Source organism: Schistocerca gregaria, chromosome 1 (genome assembly GCF_023897955.1).
Source record: "Schistocerca gregaria isolate iqSchGreg1 chromosome 1, iqSchGreg1.2, whole genome shotgun sequence".
NCBI classification, from domain to species: domain Eukaryota; kingdom Metazoa; phylum Arthropoda; class Insecta; order Orthoptera; family Acrididae; genus Schistocerca; species Schistocerca gregaria.
This window is the reverse complement of record NC_064920.1, coordinates 880,132,214-880,154,315: the sequence shown is the minus strand read 5'-3', so window position 1 is coordinate 880,154,315 and position 22,102 is coordinate 880,132,214. Positions and strand designations below refer to the sequence as shown.

Here is a 22,102-nt window from a genome sequence, read left to right as displayed (position 1 = left end):
TCGCCACCTGCTTGTCCTCCAGCATCCACATTGTAAAGACTCAAAACCAGAATTAATGAAGCATTTTGTAATTGTTTCATTTTTCACTTCATTCCAAGCACTTTTAATCCAGCTGACAGCATCACATACAATCACAGACTTAGCTGGGTCATGCACGGATATGTTGTTCATTTTCTTAACTAGGGAACACAGAAGATTCTTTTGGTAATTTATTTTAAAAGACTGGATCACTCCTTGGTCAAGGAGCTGAACACAGGATGTTGTGTTGGCAGGAAGAAATGTTACTACCACATACTTGATACATTTTGCTGCAATAACATGGGTCATTATATACAAAAAGTAGGATTTTACTTTTCTGAATTCTCGTTTTTGAACTTAAGTTACTCAGCCGAGAATGAAAGTCACACATCATCCGTGCATTTTATTTGCATGCCAAAAGATAACAAGCAAGGAAATATCATTGTTTTTGAAGTGCTGCGGACAATTTGCAGTATGTATGACTAGTGATTCCCCTTCTCACCGCAGAGGTTAGCACAAAGACTGATTGTTAATTTTTGTTTTGCTATTTTTCCACCTTTGCACTGATCACTCTTCACAGTTAGTGTTTGTCTGGAATAACTTCAAAAAAATAGACAATTTCACCCATGTTGTAAATGTCATTGTCATAATAGCTACTTGGAAGTCTCGACTTCCAGTCGGATACATCTTTTTGATTAACTTCAGCACTTTCTCCAGGGACTGTCAGAAAACAATACTGTGTCGAACATGAAATTGGTCACGCCAGTCATTGCTTGTATTGAAATTCCAAAATCAGAAGCAAATTTAAGAGCTTTTTCTTGTAGCATCAGTCCACTAATAGACAATCCTTTGGCACTTGCTCCATTAAACCACTCTAAAATAGCATTATTCACATCTTATTTTGGTTGCCACAGTCTTTTATTTGAATTTTAGTTCGCATTTTCTTCTCGTTTCTTAACACACCTGTAACAAATTGAAGCTGTAATCTGTATTTGACTTTTTCACTCTTTTCCTTTTTCACTCTCTTTAATAACAGAAATTGTGTGTTCTAGCAAAAGAACAACAAGATTTCTTTTATTTGAAATAGCTATGACTATTCACTACAGAAGGTAAATCGGAAATGTTTGCTATTAGAAGGAAAATTACAATGAAATTTTAGAGATTGTTGTGTCCAATTGTCAGTGAGAAGCCTCACAGTAATCAGTATTGAAATTCTCCCTTCTGTGATTGTTTGTGGTCCTCTTAAAGGGAAAACAATGTTAAAGAGTGGTGGTTGGTCGGGAAAGGGTTGGTCGTTTTAAAGGGGGTAAAGATGCAGCGATATTGTAAGAGTTTATTTCCGTCTCTTAAAAATATTGTTGTTTAGAGAGGGTCTGCCTTAAATGAGTGGTTTTTCTCAAGATGTTTTGCTTCACTGTGTGTGTGTGTGTGTGTGTGTGTGTGTGTGTGTGTGTGTGTGTGTGTGTGTGTGTAAAAATCTTCCCCTTTCTATATTGCTAGCCGAATCTCTTGCATCGAGGGCATCCCATTTTTCTCTTCTCATGTTGGTTTTCAGATAGTTCCCATGTTCCCATGCTTCAGCATTCCTTAAAGTGCTCTGCCCAGTGATGTAACACTCCTTCATGTGATGCTATTAGTTTATCATCTTCTCCTCTGCATTGGATGGTATACAAGATGGTTTAAAAATTATTGACATCAAAGGATGAAGACACAAGGTGCTGCCCCTCTGCAGGTTCGGAGGTAGAATAGGCCGGAGGTATTCCTGCCTGTCATAAGAGATGACTAAAAAGAGTCTCATACTTTTTGGCCCTATGAGTTCAGGTCCCATTCTATGGTTTGACCTGCCACTTTCAAAATACAGAAGTGCGGGCCATATGGGGAAGGACACCTTACGTGGTGCACGAGTTATCCATAGTGCCCTTAGATTCAATCTCCTGAATCTCTTGTCATGGCTTTGCATCTCCAGCTGTGATACAACTAATTGGGTGAGGACGCTGCTTTAAGTGCTGGAAATTCGGAGTATGTCGTCTTCTTCCATTGTCTCCTATCCTCTTTCACCACCATGACAATATTGGATTTCTCTGCACCCAATATCGAGCATGGTAGACAATCTGTTGTGTTGGGATCGTCATGTACCCATGTGGTGGTAGCCCCCTGACAGCACAGGGATCGCACTGCTGATGCCTGAGCTGTAAACTCCCCACATGTGCCAAGGAGTAGATGCCTGTATCCCTGGGTCATCAGGACTCCCATCAATGGCCATCATAACAATTGGCCTCTGTTGTCGCTGGGTGGTGCCTTTGGGGAGTGTCCCTGACCAGAGTGGGTGGCATCAGGGCAGATAACCCGCAGTGAAGTGGACTAAGTCCTCTCTTGCTGGTGACCGTACAGCATCAGCAGTCTCTAAGAAGGACAAGATCGAATACAATGCCAACAGGTATGACCCTACGTTTCCCTCCCTTGCTACACCATGGGAGGAACCTTGGGCTGCATAACAGAGAGAGCCATATTCGCCTCAGTTTTTAGTCTGTAGCAAAACTGATGGGGACTCCTTTCTACCTATGAAGTCTCAATTTTTCGTTGAACAACTTGAGGATAAGTTTGGAGAAGTGACACCGCTGTCCAAGATGCGAAACGGCGCAGTCTTGATTCACACAGCATTCCCAGCCCAATCCCGAGAGTTACTCACCTGTGATGAGCTGGGTGATATTCCTGCTTCCGTCACTCCCATAAAAGCCTCAACATGGTCCAGGGGATCATTTTCCATTGCGATCTCCTATTGCAGTCTGACGAGAGCTCCACAGCTGTTTAGAACGGAAGGGTGTTCATTTCATCCGGTGCATGTACAGGGGAACCAAAGACAACAGGGTGCCTTCATCTTGGCCTTTTAGGGTGATTCATTGCCTGAAAAGGTCAACGTGATGGTTTACCGCTGTGACATTAAACCATATGTCCCTCCCCCTAAGCAATGTTTTAAGTGCTGAAAATTCGGGCCCATGTCTTTCTGCTGCACTTCCAGCTCCATTTGTCGAGACTGTGAACGTCAACTACACCCAGATATACTCCATGTGCACCTCCTCCCACTTGAATCAGTTGTGGAGAGCACCTTGCTCACCACACGGCCCAGTACTCCAAAATGAGTGGAAAATCATGGAGTACAAGATCCTGGATTGGTTGACTTACACACAGGCTAAACGTAAATTTGAAAGATTACAACCTCATTCAGTTGACGTCGTCAGATGCTGCAGCTATGTCACCATCACTGTCCTAAGTGTCAGTGGTTCCTCACTCTCTCACTCTGTGCCACAAACTGTGGGCCCTCCGGGCCACCAGAATACATCTGCCCCCTTGGTGATAGGAGCCAAATCTTCCTCCATTGCTCCCAAAGAACCAACTTCGTGAGCAAGGCCTCTCCAAACGCAGGGGACATTGGTCCCCTCCCTGCTGCCGGAGAAGCAACAGCCTCCTCTGACTCCTCTCACCCGGAAGGGGTCCCCTGGGGCCCCCTCTCCTAAGGTCTTCCAGTCTCCACTAATGCCACTGCCATGGTCAAAAGATGCTGGACAAAGAGCTTCACAGTCTTCCTTCGTGACTGAAGCTATTTCGGAGAAATATTCCCAGCAAGCCCCTAAAGATAAGTGAGAGAGCAAGCAAACTAAGAAGTAATCTGCTAAGAAACAGGACCCTCTGGTAGCCCCAACTCCACCACTCCCTATCAATTCTGCATCTGAGGATGTGGTGGAGATCTAGGTGTCGCCTGCAGACTTGGATCTCACTTATGCCTCATCCATCATAAAAATGGCTACAAATACTCAGTCGGTGGCAGCAGGTGACCCTGAGGCATAACCTGCCTCCTTGCACACTTCATGCCTTCCCAGCCTCATGATAACGTCATCTTCTAGTGGAATTGTGGTGGTTTTTTCCACCACCTGGCTCAGCTGTGGCAACTCTTAAGCTTTACACCTGCTTTCTGCATTGCCCTTCAGGAAACCTGGTTCCCTGAAATGCGGACCCCTGCCCTCCATGGCTATAGAGGACATTACAAGAACCATAGTGACTGTATTAGAGTGACAGGTGGAGTTTGTGTCTGTCGGGAACTCTGTATGTAGTGAACCTGTGCCCCTTCAAACCCCTCTTGGAGCTGTGGCTGCCAGGATAAGGATGACACAGGAAATAACTGTCTGCAATGTATATCTTCCTCCACATGGTGCGTGCACTTAAACGCATTGGCTGCACTGATTGATCAACTCCCTAAACCTTTCCTAGTTTTGGGAGATTTTAACACTCATAACCCCTTGTGGGGTGGCATTGTGATTACTGACCGAGGCAGATATATCGAACATTTACTGTCACAACTTGACCTGTGCCTCTTAAATACAAGTGCCCCCACACATTTCAGTGTGGCACACGGCACATATTCAGCCATTGATCTCTCGGTTTGCAGTCCTGTCTTTCTCCCATCTATCCACTGGAGAGCACATGATGACCTGTGTGGTAGTGACCACTTCCTCATCTTCCTGTCACTGCCCCGGTGTCACGCACATGGACTCCTGCCCAGATGGGCTTTTAAACAAGTCAGACTGGATCGCTTTCACCTCTGCTGTCACCGTTACTCTCCCCCACGTGGTAACATTGATGTGGTGGTTGACCAAGTAACTACACCGATTGTTTCTGCGGCAGAAAACGCGATCCCTTGTTCTTTAGGGTGCCCTCAGAGAAAGACAGTCTCTTGGTTTTCACCTTAAGTCGCCGAGGCAATTAAGGAGTGTCAGCAAGCTCTAAATCGGTATAAGCAACACCCTTCCCTGGAACACCTCATATACTTTAAATGGCTCCATGCCCGCGATCGCCAGCTTATCAGAAGACGGAAACAGGAATGTTGGGAGAGATACGTCTCGGCCAATGAGTGCCATATGTCACCTTTCCAAGTCTGGGCAAAGATCGAACAAGTTTTCAGGTACCAAACCCCAACAGGTGTTCCCAGTGGTAACATAAATGGTCTTTTATCTTCCAGTGCGAATGTAATTGCCCAGCACTTTTCTGGGCACTCTGCTCGTGTCTCTGATGCAGAGAATTACCCTCCAGCCTTTTGCACTCCCAAACGGTGGATGGAATGGAAAGTCCTCTCATTCACTACACACTACAGTGAACCCTATAACACCCCATTTACATAGTGGGAGCTCCTCAGTGCCCTTGTACATTGCCCCAACACAGCTCCTGAGCCAGATCGGATACACAGTCACATGATTAAACATCTCTCGTCTGTCTACTCAAGATCTTCAACCGGATCTGGTGCAATAGCATCGTTCCATCATACTGGCTGCAGAGCACCATCATACCAGTGCTCAAAGCTGGCAAAAACCCACTTGATGTGGATAGCTATCGGTCCATCAGCCTCACCAACGTTCTTTGTAAGCTGCTGGAACGTATGGTGTGTCGGCAGTTGGGTTTGGCCCAGGAGTCACATCGCCTACTGACTCTGTGCCAGTGCAGTATCTACCTATGTCGCTCTACCACTAATAATCTTGTGTCCCTCAAGTCTGCCATCGAAACAGCCTTTTTCAGATGCCAACACCTTGTTGCCATCTTTTTTGAGTTACGAAAAGCGTATGACACCACCTGGCGACGTCATATCCTTGCAACATTATACGAGTTGGGTCTCCCTGAGGCCCACTCCTGATTTTTTTATCCAGAATATCCTGTGGCTTTGTACTTCCCGTGTCCAAGTTGGTGCCTCCCATAGTTCCGCCCCATATCCAGGAGGATGGGGTTCCACAGGGCTCTGTATTGAGTGTCTGTCTAATTTTAGTGGCCAATTACGGTCTAGCAGCAGCTGTAGGACCGTCCGTCTCACCCTCTCTGTATGCAGACGACTTATGCATTTCGTACTGCTCCGCCAGTACTGGTGTTGCTGAGTGGTGCCTACAGGGAGCCATCCACAAGGCCCATTCATGCGCTGTCGCCCACGGTTTCCAGTTTTCAGCCCCAAAGTTGTGTGTTATGCACTTCTGTCCCGTTGTAAGGTTCATCTGGAAGCATAACTTTACTGTAATGACGATCCCCTCACTGTAGTGGAGGCATATCGATTCTTAGGACTGGTTTTCGACACCTGATTGACTTGGCTTCCTCACCTTCGTCAGCACCTATCAATGCCCTCCGCTGTCTGAGTAGCACCAACCGGAATGCAGATCGCTTTAAGCTGCTGCAGCTCTACAGAGCCCTTTTTCTATCCTGCCTTGATTATGGGAGTCTGGTTATGGTTCGGCGGTGCCCTCAGCATTGCATTTACTCAACCCAGTGCACCACTGAGGTGTTAGACTAGGAATGGGAGCTTTTAGGGTGAGTCCAGTTACCAGTGTCCTGGTGGAGGCTGGAGTTCCTGCATTCGAGGTCAGGTGTGCGCAACTACTCACCAGTTAAGTCGCATACATTCGTAGTTCTCCTGTGCATCCGAATTACCGTCTCCTTTTCCCACCCACAGCGGTTCATCTCCCACATCGGCGGCCCAGGTCAGGGCTTCAGTTGCAGTTCGCATCCAATCCCTTCTATATGAAATAAGTCCTTGCCATTACCACCTATACTCAAGGTCCATTTTCGTACACCGCGGCTTTGCCTGGACCTTCCACATGGCCCAAAGGACTCAATTCACCCCGCTGTCACTTTCTCTCGATTGTTGACGTGTACCGCGGCCGTGAATAGTTTACACCCATGGCTTGATGGCTGATGGTCATGTCGGCTTCGTGTATGTCCATGGAGGACATATTGAACAGCTTTCCTTGCCCAATTGATGCAGTGTTTTCACTGTAGAGCTGGTTGCTATATCTCGTGTTCTTGAACAGATCTGTTCACATCCTGGGGGGGGGGGTCATTTCTTCTGTGTACTTACTCCTTGAGCAGCCTACAAGCCATCTACCAGTGCTACCCTCGTCATCCTTTGGTATCGACCATCCAGGAGTCCATGTATGCCCTGCAATGGTCCGGTCGTTCAGTGGTGTTTGTATGGACCCCAGGACACGTCGGAATCCCAGGCATCGAACTTTGACATGCTGGGGGCTAAACAGCTACACGGAAATCACTTACGCAGATTGGCATTCCACTAACTGACCTGCGTTTGTTTTTACGCCACCAGGTTTCTTGGCTTTGGGAGACAGAATGGCATTGTCTGAGTATGCACAACAAACTGCGTGCAATTGAGGAGAATACGAATGTGTGGCAGTCCTCCATGCGGCCTTCTCACAGGGACTCAGTGGTTCTCTACTGGCTCCACATTGGCCACATTTGCGCGACCCATGGCTACCTCTTGTGCTGTGAAGACCTGTCTCAGTGTCAATGTGGCACCAGGTTGACAGTGGCGCATATTCTGGTGCGCTGACCCACTTCGACTGCCCTGCGGTGAAATCTTTCGTTACCGGACTCATTGCTGCTAATTTTATCTGACATCTCGTAATCAGCTGATTTAGTTTTATGTTTTATTGGTGAGGGTGGGTTTTATCATTTGATCTAAGTTTTAGCGCATGTCCTTTGTGCCTATGTGTCCTCCACCCTAGTGCTTTTAGTGTGGAGGTTTCAAATGTGTTGCAGAGTGGCTGGCTTTACCTTTTTATTGTCATGGTCAGCGAGCTATGGTAATCTGTTTTGTCGTTTTAACCTCTTCTACCTGTTTCTTGCATTTCTGTGGTTTTCTTCTTCCCTTTTGTCCATTTAAGTGTTTGTTGCCCTTCCGTTATTCTTGTGGTTTTTCCTTTCTCTCCATTTTGTGTGATTAGTCTCGCTTGTTTTATTCTCATCCTAGTGGCATTGTTTTATTCAGAACAAGGGACCGATAACCCAGCAGTCTGGTCTCTTCCCCCTCTTTTAAACAAACAAACAAACAAACAAAGCAACCGACCAACCACAAGATGCCGGACAGGAACAAATGGAATGATGTCCTAGTGCAGGCCAAGGCATATCTAGGGCAGTAAGGCCAGGAAGAAGAAGAAGAAGAAGAAGAAGAAGAAGAAGAAGAAGAAGAAGTTCATTCCCTTTAGTTTCTTCTCATGCAGCTGCCTGCTGTGACTCAGACTTTGAATTGGGTTCGAGAGCTGACCCGTAGTCAGACTTATTGTCCAAAGGACATGCTGAAAAGCAGTGCCTACAATATTTTTGTGTGAAAGTTCTTAAAACTTTTTAAATAAAAATTCTTTATTAAAAATCTACATCTTTATTATTCATATCTACGTATTTGCAACACTCTACCATTAGAGGGCTCCGAACTGTAGTGTGTAACATAGCGGTGTGTAGTGTAACTATGTCGGTGCATGAGAAAAAGCATGCTGTAATCGAGTTTTGAATTCAGAGTTTTTCCACACATGGAGCACCCTCTACTTTGGTACGCCAATGTCAGATGACATGTGAGAACTGTGACATATGCAACAATCTGATGCTTTGGGTTCACTTTCACCGATTGTCTTCCATATGGCCCTGACTTGGCCCCATGATGAAACAGTGCAAGCTGAGGTGAGAGTGTGGTTCCGTCAACAAAGTAAAACATTCTACAATGATGGTATCAACAAACTGCACTCTCATTGTTCGTTACCAGGATGACTGTGTTGAGAAGTAAATATGTAACATGAAGAATAAAGATTTAATGTGTTAATGTGTTTGTGTTATTTAAAAAGCTTTGCGTTTTCACATAAACATATTTAAGACATCACTTTTCAGCAGGACTCTCATAATATGAATACTTGGCTGACTAATATGCTATAGGTTTTCTTCTTTTAAAAATTCTCCAGACTCCCCTGGGAGTCCCAGTTGTTCACATTGACATTAATGAGACAAAAATAAAGTAAACCTTTCCCCCCCCCCCCTCCCTCCCTCTGTGCACCCCTCCTCCTCTCCGCCATTTCTCACTCCCCAGCACTCCCCCTACTGTGCCATTTTCCCCTTTCCCCTCCACACTGCTTTCCCCTCCAACTCTTTCCTCCACCCATCACTTACTTCACCCCCTCCCCACTAGTCTCCTCCCTGTTATTTCCCACACCCCCTCTACACCTCTTCCCATCGCCCCCCCCCCCCCTTTCCCCATTCCACTCATTTTTGGCCAGTGGGGATTATTGTTAATACCCACGGTGTGGTTTGATGGGAATGCAAGGTATTGTGTTGAAAGCTGCTTTTAGTTGTCTATGAGAATATACCAGGCTGGTGGTCTGCTTTATTGAGATGTACTGAATCTAAACTTTGATACTGGACCTACTCAAAGCCTTGCATTGTCCACCGTGTTTGATTTGGGAACTTGTCACAAGTAGTGTAGAACTGTCAAACATGATGACTGTGTGGGTGCCAAGTTAAGCTAACATATCATACCTGAACTTGCTTACAACCTTGTGATACGCAAATTATTCTAGAATACGCAGCCAACGACTTGTGTCAACTGAAGCAGAACTTCTAAAGGATGAATGGAGTTGTCAGTACTGGCCATTTGCTTCTACCAATGATTCCATCAACACAACTCCAAACAAAGTCCGCAACAAAATCCCGAAATTGCATTGATTTTGCAACCTATATGCACAGATAGCTCTGTGGAGTCGGGATGTTATTTGTTCACCTGAAACGTATTCATTTCTTTGGAAAAATCCACCAAAACTGTTCTGTGTTACAGCTATGACTTATTAATAGGTCTGCCTGAGCAGTATATTGCTTGCAGTTGATATCAGTTATTAGCCTAAGAGATAACTGAAACAAGTTAATTCACAAATAACAAATTTACCAGATTCTGTAATTGTGATATTCATTTCAGTTGCAATTTCACTGAGTAGGCAAGAGAATATCTTCCTGCCAAGCTATCATTGGAAAACTGTGTGAGTCAGCCTGTTATTTTCTCAATTATTGGGAGGAAAAAAAACTCTTAGAATTCACTATTGACTGTTGTTTCATTGTATTATGTGTAATTGCTTGGTCATCTATAAATTAAGTGAATTCATAGATATTATAAAACGTGTGTTTAAATATGTTTTTAGGTCACAGTGAAGTTGTGGTGGAAGCATTTGGCACAATGTGTATGGACGCTTGTGAGCTACAATCTTTGGCTGTTTGCAATTTGGCTGCTAATTCTTGCAGTTTATCGCTTTTGTGTCATTGGTTTTATTTTGGACATGATACTCATTGTGGTAAGTCACTGCTATAGTGTTATTATTTAATTCTTAAATGCTACAAAAAGCGTAAAGAATATATTATATAAAAATTTAGATGCTTGCAGCAAATTGTAGATTCATCTGTCACATACAGCTAGAACAATTGCCTGTTTTAGAATGAAGCCACATAACAGTGACGGTGTAATGTAAGTTGTGAGGCAGTTGATGTGTTTCAAGCTGCTGATAATATTTTCTTGTGCATCGGTGACTTTAACAGCTGAAATTTAGCTCATAGGTATTGTATCTCACAAGACATTAATGCAAATTAGTTGTTATGCACCTGAAAATGTGAATTTTGTGTAGCAGTAGCTTACGTTGAAAGCCTCTTACCTACAGACATTGGCCTATATATTGGTTAATGATACATATGCCAAAGTTTGGTAAGTTTAATGTTATTACAAGCTTACATATAGGGACAACCTACTTCATGTTCTAAGTGCCCAAATTGCATCCATGCTGTAATCTGAAAACAAAATGAAGTCTACTATATGACTGTGACATATAACGGTAGGCTCCATGCGCATATGCAAGTTGGTATTGATTTTGCACATGCGGCTTTATATGGACTCATCTGCCAAGGAAACTACCTATCACAGCTTTTTATTCTGACCCCTCTTAATGCTGGGTTATGGTGCTTGGTGCTCATGCTGTGCTAACATTACCCATCGCTTCATATTCTGTATCACTGCCTGGTGGGCATTTGAATGGTTCTTTTTGGCATTTTATGGGGATATCCGTGTCCCCCGTAACCAGTTGGGAGGGCCAGTGTCATTTTGAGTAAGGCCTAGCTTGGTGCTGCAGGTATGATAGTAACGATGACCTTCCTGCCAATGATTCAGGCAGCAGGATGGTAACAATGAAACAGTGATACCTGCCTCATTCAGGGGTGGCAACATGGTTTCAGTCTCAGTAGTTTGTGTGGGGATTGTTCTTGTACCTGTCTCTTAAAATGTATGAGGGTGATATGGCCTGGATGAAGACATTAGTCCACCTCCATGAGTTTCCCTAAATGTTTGCCCATTGTAACTGGCTGTATTCACACTTGGTGGCATGGGCAAAAGTCACAGCTGTGCATTTGCAATGGCATAGCTGGAGGCATGGTTGGTGTACTTGGCCTATATCAGCTGGCAGGTCTCAGAATTGGCTTATGAATGTGACTGTTTTGGACCATTTACCATCATATTGTCTGTCTGGTATCATGGAACTGAGCTGATTTCAATGGTGGATCAGCAGAGTCTGCCTAAGTGTGACTTAAAATAATTGGCCCTCCCCTACCTTCCTGCTGTGTGGTTGAAGAAGATACTTGAGGTCAACCCAGGATTATTACAAAGTACGTGAGCCCAGATGGATGCGCCTGCATAGTACCATGGACTAGTGTGCTGTCCCTGGGCGTAATGGTCCAGATGCAGTTGGTTGAACAATGTACGTAGCCTGCTGCTATTGTTGTCATTCGTGGACATATACGAGGGTTGAATGAAAAGTAATACCTCCACATTTGTTAATTGGGTTTGAATGGGAATATTTTGAGAAATCAAATGCAGAAATAATCCTTAGAATGTGATCTTTAATTACCAATATTCACTTTTCTACATAATCGCTAGCCAATTGGATACATTTCTACGAACGATGACCAAGTTTTCTGGAGCCGTCACAGAAGAAGTCGACATTCTGTTTCTGCAACCACTATCTCATAGTTCTCTCAACGTCTTTATCAGAAGCATAATGATGTCCGCGCAGATCATCTTTCGTTATCAGGAACAGATGGAAGTCAGACAGTGCTCAATCTAGACTGTATAGAGAATGCCGTATGGTGGTGAGATACAGTCTCTGAAGTTCTACTGTGGTGGCACATGAAGTGTGTGGTTTGGCATTGTCATGCAATAATGTGACCCACATGTTCTTGTGAAATGTTGATTGTGCTTCCAATTTCTCTCTGAGTGATACGATGATTGTCCTGAATAAATCTGTCAACATTTTGCTTGTGAAACTTGGTGGTTGCTGTAACAGGACATCCAACTCTTTGTCACACAGGTCAGATATTCCCACCTCAACATCTTTAAACTTATTTGCCCAATGGTGCACAGTACTCACATCAATACAATCACCATAAACTTTCATTCTCTGATGAATCGCCTTTGGGGTGACACCTTCTTCTGTCAAGAATTCAATGACCGCACGTTGCTTAAACTGCATTGACCGACTGTCTGTGTAGGGTTCCATTCTTTACACTGTAACAACACAACTGTTCAATGTTAAGGCTTCCTGCCAACTGGAGCTGTAGAGAAGAGGCTACAGAACGAGCCAGTACCTATCACATACCAATGCTGCCAACTGTTGAAGAGTTAAGAAGGTGGAGGCATTACTTTTCAGCCAACCCTCTTACATTGTGAGGGATATGATGAGTGTCCCATGGGTGGAGTTCGTTAACACACCTTCATCTATCTAACTTATGAATGTACATACTAATCAATCGACCTGTGAATTTTACTTCAGGTGGAAGGTACTCAACATTAGGTACCCTCGATACTGTTACACTGGCAGAATCTCAAAAACTCAGACGTGATAAATGCATGGCAACTGCTGGAGACAGTTGTCTGAGGTTCTCCTTCCAATTGCAAACATGTAGGACAGAGAGTAGACTATATTACATGGATAGTGCAGTATTTTTAGATTTCCAAAAAGCATTCCACTCAGTAAGACATGTATGCTTATTGAAAGTAAGTTCATATGATTTATGAAGCCAAATTTGTCACAGGATTGAGGATTATTATTATCATTATTTGGGGGGGGGGGGGGGAGGACACAGAAGGAATTTTGTTGGGACCGTTGCTGTTGGTGTTGTATACTAGTGATCTTGCAGACAATAGTAACCTCAGAATTTTTGCAGATATGCAGTTGTTTATAATGAAATGCTGTTTGAAAGAAGTTGCCTAAATATTCAGTCAGATCTTGTTAAGATCTGAAAGTAGTGCAACAATTGGCACTGTGCTTTAAGTCTTCAGAAATATAAAATTGTGCGCTTCACAAAAGAAAAAAAGTAGTATCATATGGCTATAATATCAGTGAGTGACAGTTGGAATTGGTCAACTCATACAGGTACCTGGGTGTGTAACAGTTTGTAGGGATATGATATGAAATGAAATGATCACATAGGCTCAGTCTGTGGGTAAAGCAGGTGGTGAACTGTGGTTTATTGGGTGAATACTGGGGATATGCAATCGGTCTGCAATGGAGATGGCTTACACATCACTTATAAAACCCATTCTAGAATATTGCTCAAGTGTGTGGGATCCATACCAAGTAGGACCAACAGAGGGTTTTGAATGTATACGGAGAGTGGCAGAATGAATGTTCATAGGCTTATTTGATCCATGGGACAGTGTCACAGGAATGCTGAAGAAAGTGAACTAGCAGACTCTTTAAGATAGACTAAACTGCCTCAAGAAAGCCTACACATAAAGTTTCAAGAACCAGCTTTAAACAGAGACTCCTGGAATATTCTACAACCCACAGAGGCATTTAAACAATCATTCTTCCTGCACTCCATACATGAATGGAACAGGAAAAAACCCTAATAACTGGTACTGTGGGACGTATCCTCTGCCATGCACCTCACAGTAGTTTGCAGAGTTTAGATGTAGATAGATGAAAACAAAGCAAAGTCTGTTGTATCATTATGACATCTAACAGTCATACTTGACTTGCGAAGTTGTTGTGGTTGACTTACAGGACTCAAATGGGAAATTAGTGTGTGTGTCCACTAAAAACAAAGCACATTAGATCTTTGAATGACTTGACAAAATCGTTGTGTCCTAATTCCCATGGGCTCTTGTTTGGGTCACAGGGAGGACTGATTTTGAAGGACTGAAAGCCAAACCGTTCATTCTGGTTCCAGTTCAGTCCTTGGCTGTGATATGATGCCAAGCCTTTCCATCGTTCTTCTCATCCCCATTGCTACTGATGCAGGAGTTGAACGATGTAGACCAGAGTAGTCTGATTCAGCAGTCTGCTTCTTATGTGTCCTGTAATAGGACTCAGTCATTGGCATTAAGAATGTGTAATAAGAAGAGTAAGTTGTATGTGCCATTTCCATACTTTTGGGTAGGTGCTTTAGCCTACTCCAATGGACTGATGATAATTACATGTGGAGGACAGGTTGTTAGTCACTGTATTCAGAAAATTGTGTAATGTGGGGAGAGCCTCATGTTGCCTTTGGTTGCAAAACAAACTGCCTCCTGGGTGTTGAAATTGTGTTGTTATGTGGACCTATAAATTCTAGTTCCAAGGCGTAAGGCTCTCCTCTTCACCTTTTTCGCCAATTTTTCGTGTGAGGGTTCAAATAGGGCTCAGTACTAAATATAATTTCTTTATGTAATATATTGCTGCCAAGCTTTTCAATTTGTGACTGATTTTTTATTTCTTTAATAATATTTTTGAGGCAACAACTAACAAAGCGGACAGGTTGATTCACCGTACAAGTTGTACTTCACCAAAAGAAGACAGCTATCAACATCAGGAAACCGAGAAAGACATCTCAGCGTCGTGTAATAACGGTTTTTCAAAGGAATATGATAAGTGTCCGTCAAACAACAGCTCAGCAGTGGAAAAACGGCTACAAAAGATGAAAGTGAAATTATTTGGCGATAGTCATGCACGAAACATTCCGGAATTATTGACGAACAACGTGAATGATAGTGTTCAAGTTTCTGGCATTGTAAAACCGGGAGCAAATTTCGATAGTGTAACGGTGAGTGTTAACAAAGAATGTTCTGATTTCACAAGTACTGATTGTGCTGTGCTCATAGGGGGTGCTAACAACGTCTACAGGAACGAAGCTAGTGCCTTTATCAAGAAGCTGTTTAGAGTGCTGCGGTTCCTGTACTTCACCAATATCGTCATAACAACATTGCCACTTAGGTATGACTTACACGAGTGGTCGTGCGTAAACAAAGAAATTAGACTTACTAATTTAAAGATGAAAAAATTCTGCGCCAAGTTTGTAAATGTTAAGGTGATAGACATTAGTAACTATGAAAGAAACTGTTTCACTTACCATGGAATGCATCTCAACAAATACGGTAAAAGGATGCTAGCTTTTAACATAAACAATGCTCTTGAAGAGGTCTCTCTCGTCAACGAAAGTAGAAGTAAGCCTGTTATTGTGCTGGGCGATCCTTCACAGGGAAACTAACAGAGTGGACCAGTTCCCATGGAATTTGGTCCACGAGCAACACAATAAAGGAATGCAATTTAGAATTAAAGACCCACGCAGGTGCCACATTCGATGACCAATTAAATGATTCTCTGATTGATTTAAAACGTAATAATTTCATAATGCATCTTAATATAGGCGGTCCATCAGTAGGAATGATGAACAAATTGTATGAACTAGAAGTATTTTTGGAGAACACAGGTACTGTAAAAGTTATATGCTTAAACGAGCACTGGCTTCAAAGTGAAAATATAAACTTGATAAATTCACTTTCAGGTTACAATTTAGCTGCGAGTTTTTGTAGAAAATACGGTTTTGGAGGATCATGCATTCTAGTAGAAGAATCACTAAGCTTTGAAGTCAGGCAGACTTTTAATTGCTTGAACGAGGAACTATTATTTGAAAGCTGCTGCATTGAACTTTTGGAATACGGCATATTAATTATTAGTATATATCATATCCCTAACTATTCCGCTACATGTGCATTTTTAGACATACTTGAAACCTTGTTATATAGATTGAAGGTAGAAAAGTTATGTAAAAAGGTCATAATTTGTGCTGACTTCAACATAAATGTAAGGGCTGATAACAGGTTTGCCATGTCTCTGAAGTACATGTTATCTACAAATGGCTTAACATTAAACTTTAGTGAGTACACTAGAATAACAGCATCTTCTGCAACATGTATAGATAATATAGTGAGCAGCATCAACTATGGTACTACAGAAAAGTTCATCATAGAATTAGGTATATTTGACCATTCAGCCCTTTTTCTCTCATTGCCAAATTTAGAAAAAACTGTAACAGTGAAAAGAGTCAGGAACTTTAGCCAACACAATGTGAATACATTTGTATCAAGGCAAAATGAAACATCCTGGTCTTTCAGCAAGCAGAACTCAGTAAATACAAACTAAAATGCTTTTGTATCAGAATTCATGAGTGTTTTCAATGAATGCTTCCCCTTCATAACAGCACGTGACAAAAACTGTAAAAATAACTCGTGGATAACTGAAGGCATCAGGATATCTAGTATTAGAAAGAGGAAACTGCACATGCAAGCAAAGAACAGCCATGATGCAGAGTTTGTCAGCTATGTAAACAAATACAAAAGAATATTTGGTAGAGTAGTTACACAGGCAAAACAAATTGCAAACAGTAAGTACATATCAGATGCCACAAATAAATCAAAAGCTGTATGGAAAATTGTCAGGAGTGAAATAGGTGCAGAAAAAACAAGAAGTTTTAGTCATAAATTAGAAATAGATGGGGAAATGATTACAAACTCCAGACATATTTGTGAAGAATTCAACAGGTATTTCATAAATTCTAACAAAATTGACAAACTCCCTCCTCCACATGTAAGTCCCAATATAATGCAGCACAGATCAGTAGATTCCTGCTACGAGGTGGCTAACATTATAAAATCCCTAAAAAATCTCAAATCTGTGGGCTGGGATGAAGTCCCAACAAAAATAATAAAGGCGGGATGTGATAATATTGTACCCCAACTCTGTCACATAATAAATCAATCGTTTGATGAGGGCTGCTTTCCGGATAGGCTGAAGTATGCGGAAGTTCGACCTATTCACAAAAAGGGCAGACAAGAGGAGATAGGAAATTTTCGCCCAGTATCAATATTACCAATTATTTCCAAAATATTTGAGCGAGTAGTTTGTAACCAACTAGAGAAATACAACAAAAAACATAACATTATTCTTAATAATCAGTATGGATTCAGGAAGGGCCGAAGCACTGTGCATACTATTAATGAACTAATCACTAAAATAAGCAAATGCCTCGATAACAAGGAGAGTGTATCCGGTATCTTCTGTGACCTGAGTAAGGCATTTGATATGGTAAACCATAAGCAGCTGCTCCTCAAATTAGCTTCTTATGGCTCCCATGAAAAATCTTTAAATTGGTTCAAGTCGTATCTCAAAAATAGGAAACAGAGAGTAGTTATACAAGATAAGGGTAAGAAAGCTTGCTCTAGTTGGAAGGAAATACAAGCAGGAGTCCCCCAGGGGTCCATGCTAGGCCCGTTACTATTTCTATATTATATAAATGACATGCCAGGTAAGGTAACTTCAGATACGATTCTGTATGCAGATGACTCAACAGCAGTAGTCTGCTGCAAAAACACTGAAGAATTAGCACAGAAAACAAAACAGACTCTTCAAGAACTAGAAAGTTGGATAAATAATAATGCTATGAAACTAAACTTAACAAAAACACAAATTGTACAATTCAGGACCAAAAAAACTGTTGAATAGGTAACAAAGTTAAGTTATGAAGGCAGAGAACTGATCACTGCAGATTCTGTCAAATTTCTGGGAGTGACCATAAATAAAAACTTGACATGGACTAATCATGTGGATTGCTTACTGAAACGGTTAAATAGTTTTGTTTACGCAATGAGGGTTCTGAACAAAGTAACTGACTTAAGTTTTAGGAAAATTGTGTATCATGCATATTTTATATCAGTTGTAAGATATGGGATAATTTTTTGGGGAGTTGAAAAAGGAAGCCTCCTCAGAGTGTTCAAGCTACAGAAAAAAATCATCAGAGCTATGACTGGAACAAACAATAGACAATCATGCAAACCCTTATTTGCAAGCCTTGACTTACTGACAGTTCCTTCTATGTTAATATACGAAACACTTCTCTTTGGTTTAAAAAACTCACATCTTTTTGAGGGAAACTCATTTTCACATTCTTATGAAACAAGGCACAAACAAGATTACATGTTACCTTGCCACAGGTTAACATTATTTGAAAATACGCCATATTATATGGCTTTGAAGCTTGGCAATAAAATCCGTTCAAAGTTGAAGGACTGCAAGCTAGAATCCACTTGTGCAAACATTGAAAAATATTTAAAAAACAAATGCTACTACAGTGTGGATGATTTTATAAACGAGGAAGGCAAGTAGGAGATATTCATGTGCTTGGTTTTCCTGTTTGTTCTACATTATGTTCGATGTGTATGCTTACGTTCCCTTTTAATTGAGGTATATGTTCTTTTTATATGTGTCCATACTTATAAACTATGTATCTAAATATCTAGATGTAAACATATATACTACTATTAAGAAAGTATGTGGTCTTTGGAGTATGTCTATATTTATAAACTCCAGAAACAAACATGATAAATACTTTAAAAGAATGATTTCAAACCACTGTGGAAATGTTAAGAAAAAGGAAGAACTCTAACATGTAATTATCTTTTTATGTTGTTGTGTGCTTGTGGGAGCATCCACTATGCATTATTTTAATGTATCTTGTTGTAGTTGTTGTAGGTATACTTAGGTAGGCATAGAATTATTCATTGACGAGTCACCAATGTTTCAATCAAATGATTGTATATAACATGTCATGTGACAATAAAGGTTCTATTCTATTCTACTCACTGTTCTTTCAGCGGTTTTATTGGACAGATTTACATCAGTCATATACAGCAGCATGTTTTTCACCAGAGTGAAGTGACTTCCCCACTGCCAGGCAATGAACAGATTTCAGACTTTTGTTTAATGTACACAAATTCAGCACTTATTTTGCATACTAATTTAGGAGATACAAAACTCGGACTACCTTGAGTATAAATTTCTAAAATTTTCTTTTCCAAGATAAGATCATAGTTTTTTCAGATCTTTTGGATTCATTTGTATGTTCATGTTGGGCTTAAAACCATTTTTACTCCAAATATGCTCAAACCATTTAACCTTAGCTGAATAAAACTAAATTTATCCAGCCCGCATCACAGGTCATTGGCTCAGAGGCTGACTAATACACAATGAAAATTTTTCTTGTCTTCCTCCTTAGTGACTGCTGTTATGGTTATTTTATATAGGTAAAATCAAACATGGAAACTCCAGGTAGTTCTATTGTTATCTAGATAATTTGCCCATTGTGGAATACTGTGGAGGAGTTGTTAAAAAGTATGTTAATTTCACAAGTACCCTGTCTTGGCGTGGTATAAGGTATTGGTCACTGTCTGGCTGGGCATTGATAGTTTACTAAAAATTACTACATCTTCTAATATTTAAGGCTAAATGATAACTCTGCAATTCACAATTAAGTGCTTGACTGAGGGTTCATCGAACCACCTTCAAGATATTTCTCTATTGTTCCACTCCCAGAACCGTGTGTGGAAAAAACTAACACTTAAATCTCTCCGTACGAGCTCCGATTCCTCTTATTTTATTGTGATGATAATTTCTTCATGTATATACACTGAAGTGGCAAGTGAAAATTTGTACCAAGGCCAGGAATCGATCCCAGGTCTCCTGCCTACTAGGCAGGTGCATTAGCCACCAAGCCCCTTGGCACAACGATTCACACAACTACACTATATACACAAAATCATATCTATATGAGACCTGTAAAATCTCTGAAATTGTGTCATTACATGATAATTTCTCCCTATGAAGGTGGGTGCAAACAAAATATTTTTGCATTCGGACAAAAAAGTTGGTGATTGAAATTTCATGAGGAGATCTTGCCGCAACGAAGACACTTTGTTTTAATGATTGTCGCACAAATTTGTGTATCATGTCCACAGGAGTGTCTCCCCTGTTTAGCTATAATGCAAAATGAACTGTCCTTCTTTCAACTTTTTCAATTTCCTCTGTCAGTCCTATCTTATTGCTGCACCACGTGTGATCCACATACTTCAGAAGAGGGTGGTCAAGTGTAATGTAGGCTTCTCTTTATTAGACCAGTTGCATTTTCAAAGTGTTTTGCCAATAAATCACAGTGTTTGGTTCACTTTCCGTACAACATTATGTATGTGATCATTCCAATTTAAGTTGGTTGTGATTGTAACCCCTAGGTATTTAGTTGTCTTGACACACTTTAGATTTTTGTGATTTATCGTGTAACCAAAATTTAGTGCATTCCTTTTAATACTCATGTGGATGATTTCACACTTTTCATTATTTAAAGTCAATTGCCACTTTTTGCACCATTCTTGTACAAATGGTTTTGTTCATATGATGACTTTACAAAATGGTAAATAACAGCATCATCTGAAAACAATATAAGAAGTCTGCACAGATTGTCCAGGAATAACAGAGGGCCTATAACATTGCTCTGGGAAATGCCAAATATTACTTCTATAACAATGAAAACTATCAGTTTTTGACAATATAGTGTAATAGGATAGATAAAAAAATCTACTCACCAAGTGGCAGCAGAACAAGCACATAAAAAAGATTACAATTATGCAAGTTTTTTGAGTCAGGGGCTTCTTCTTCTGGCAGAAGGATTGAGGGGAAAGAAAGAAGGATGAACGAAAAGGACTAGAGAGGTCTAGGAAAAGGGATAGGCTTTCGGAAAGTCACCCAAAACTGCAGGTCAGGGCAGACGTACTGGACATGATGAGAAGGATAGACTTATTATTGGGGACTGCACCAGACGAGATTTGAAAACCTGAAAGCTTAAAGGTGGAAGACAGGGTAATATGCAAGACAGAAATTGTTGCTAAAGTATCATGCATGAGTTAATAAAGAATGAAAAGCTAAGTATATTTTACATAAGGGAGGTGGGTGGGGGACAGCTAAAAACAGACATGTCAGAAAGTGAAATGTGTAGAAAACTGAAACAGATTGAAGAAAGGAATATTTACTGTGAATAAATGCTGAGACAGAAAAATTTAACGTAAATTAAGTGTAGGTGGGTGACAAGAACCAAGGACATAATGTAGCGCTAGTTCACACCTGCAGAGTTCTGAGAAACTGGTGTCTGGGGGAAGAATCCAGATGGCCCATGTGATGAAACAGGTACCAAGGTCATGACTGTCACATTGTAGAGGATGCTCTGCAACAGGATATTGCTTGTTGTCAGTATACACCCTCTGCCTACACCCATTCATCCTGACCAGCACTGTTTACGTAACAGCTTGTATATGAAGTATCGTTTCACAGGTGGCTATATCCCTTTTATGATATATGTTTTACTAGTTACAGGGCAAGAATAGATGGTGGTAGAATTGTGCATAGGGCAAATATTGCAGTGGGGATGGTCTTGGGTGTAGGAGCCATAGGGTAGGGAGATAAATGCAGAAGGAGAATGGGGTCTGACAAGGATGTTGTGGAGATTGGGAGAGTGACAAAAAGCTGTTCTAGGTGTGGTGGGCAAAATCTGACATTACAGATCTCATTATAGGACATGGTTTTAGGAAGTCATGGCCTTGTCTAAGTAGCTGATTAGTACATTCCAGACCAGAATAATACCCATGATAAGTGGTGTGCTCTGAAGTAGTTTCTTGGAAGGATCAGCAGTACCAGGATTGGATGTGATGGCCTGGGAGATCTGCTTTTGAACTGGGCTGGTGGGATAATTATGTCTAGTGAAGGCTGAGGTGAGAGAAGCAGTGTATTGCTGTAAATAGTTTGCATCTTAACATACATCTATGCCTCGAATGCCAAGGCTGTGTGGGAGGGAACGTTTGACATATTAAATCTATTTGGTTCGAAAACGTGCTTGTGCACTATCGAAGCTAAGGTCCCACATTCTGTTTCTTGAAACCTACCTTTCCCTTGGAGTTACTCCAAACGGCCTAACATTGTAAGTCCCTGTTTCTGGATGTAATCCTACTATACACCAGGCTCTCTTACAGTTTCAAATACAGCAATCTCTTGCTAACAAAATGTGCTCAATCTGGTGCTTGCAGTCTCACAGCAGAAATTCCAGATTGGGGCCA

General features: G+C 41.4%; 1 protein-coding gene across 1 annotated transcript in view; it reads left to right on the top strand.

Annotated features, from left to right (window-relative positions):
- LOC126273510 (E3 ubiquitin-protein ligase RNF103-like) overlaps window positions 1-22,102 on the top strand; it is a 130,578-nt gene that overhangs the window by 57,580 nt on the left and 50,896 nt on the right. Inside the window, exon 6 of the mRNA XM_049977039.1 lies at window positions 10,014-10,163. Coding sequence (XP_049832996.1) covers window positions 10,014-10,163 — 150 coding nt within the window. The remainder of the gene's footprint in view (window positions 1-10,013; window positions 10,164-22,102) is intronic.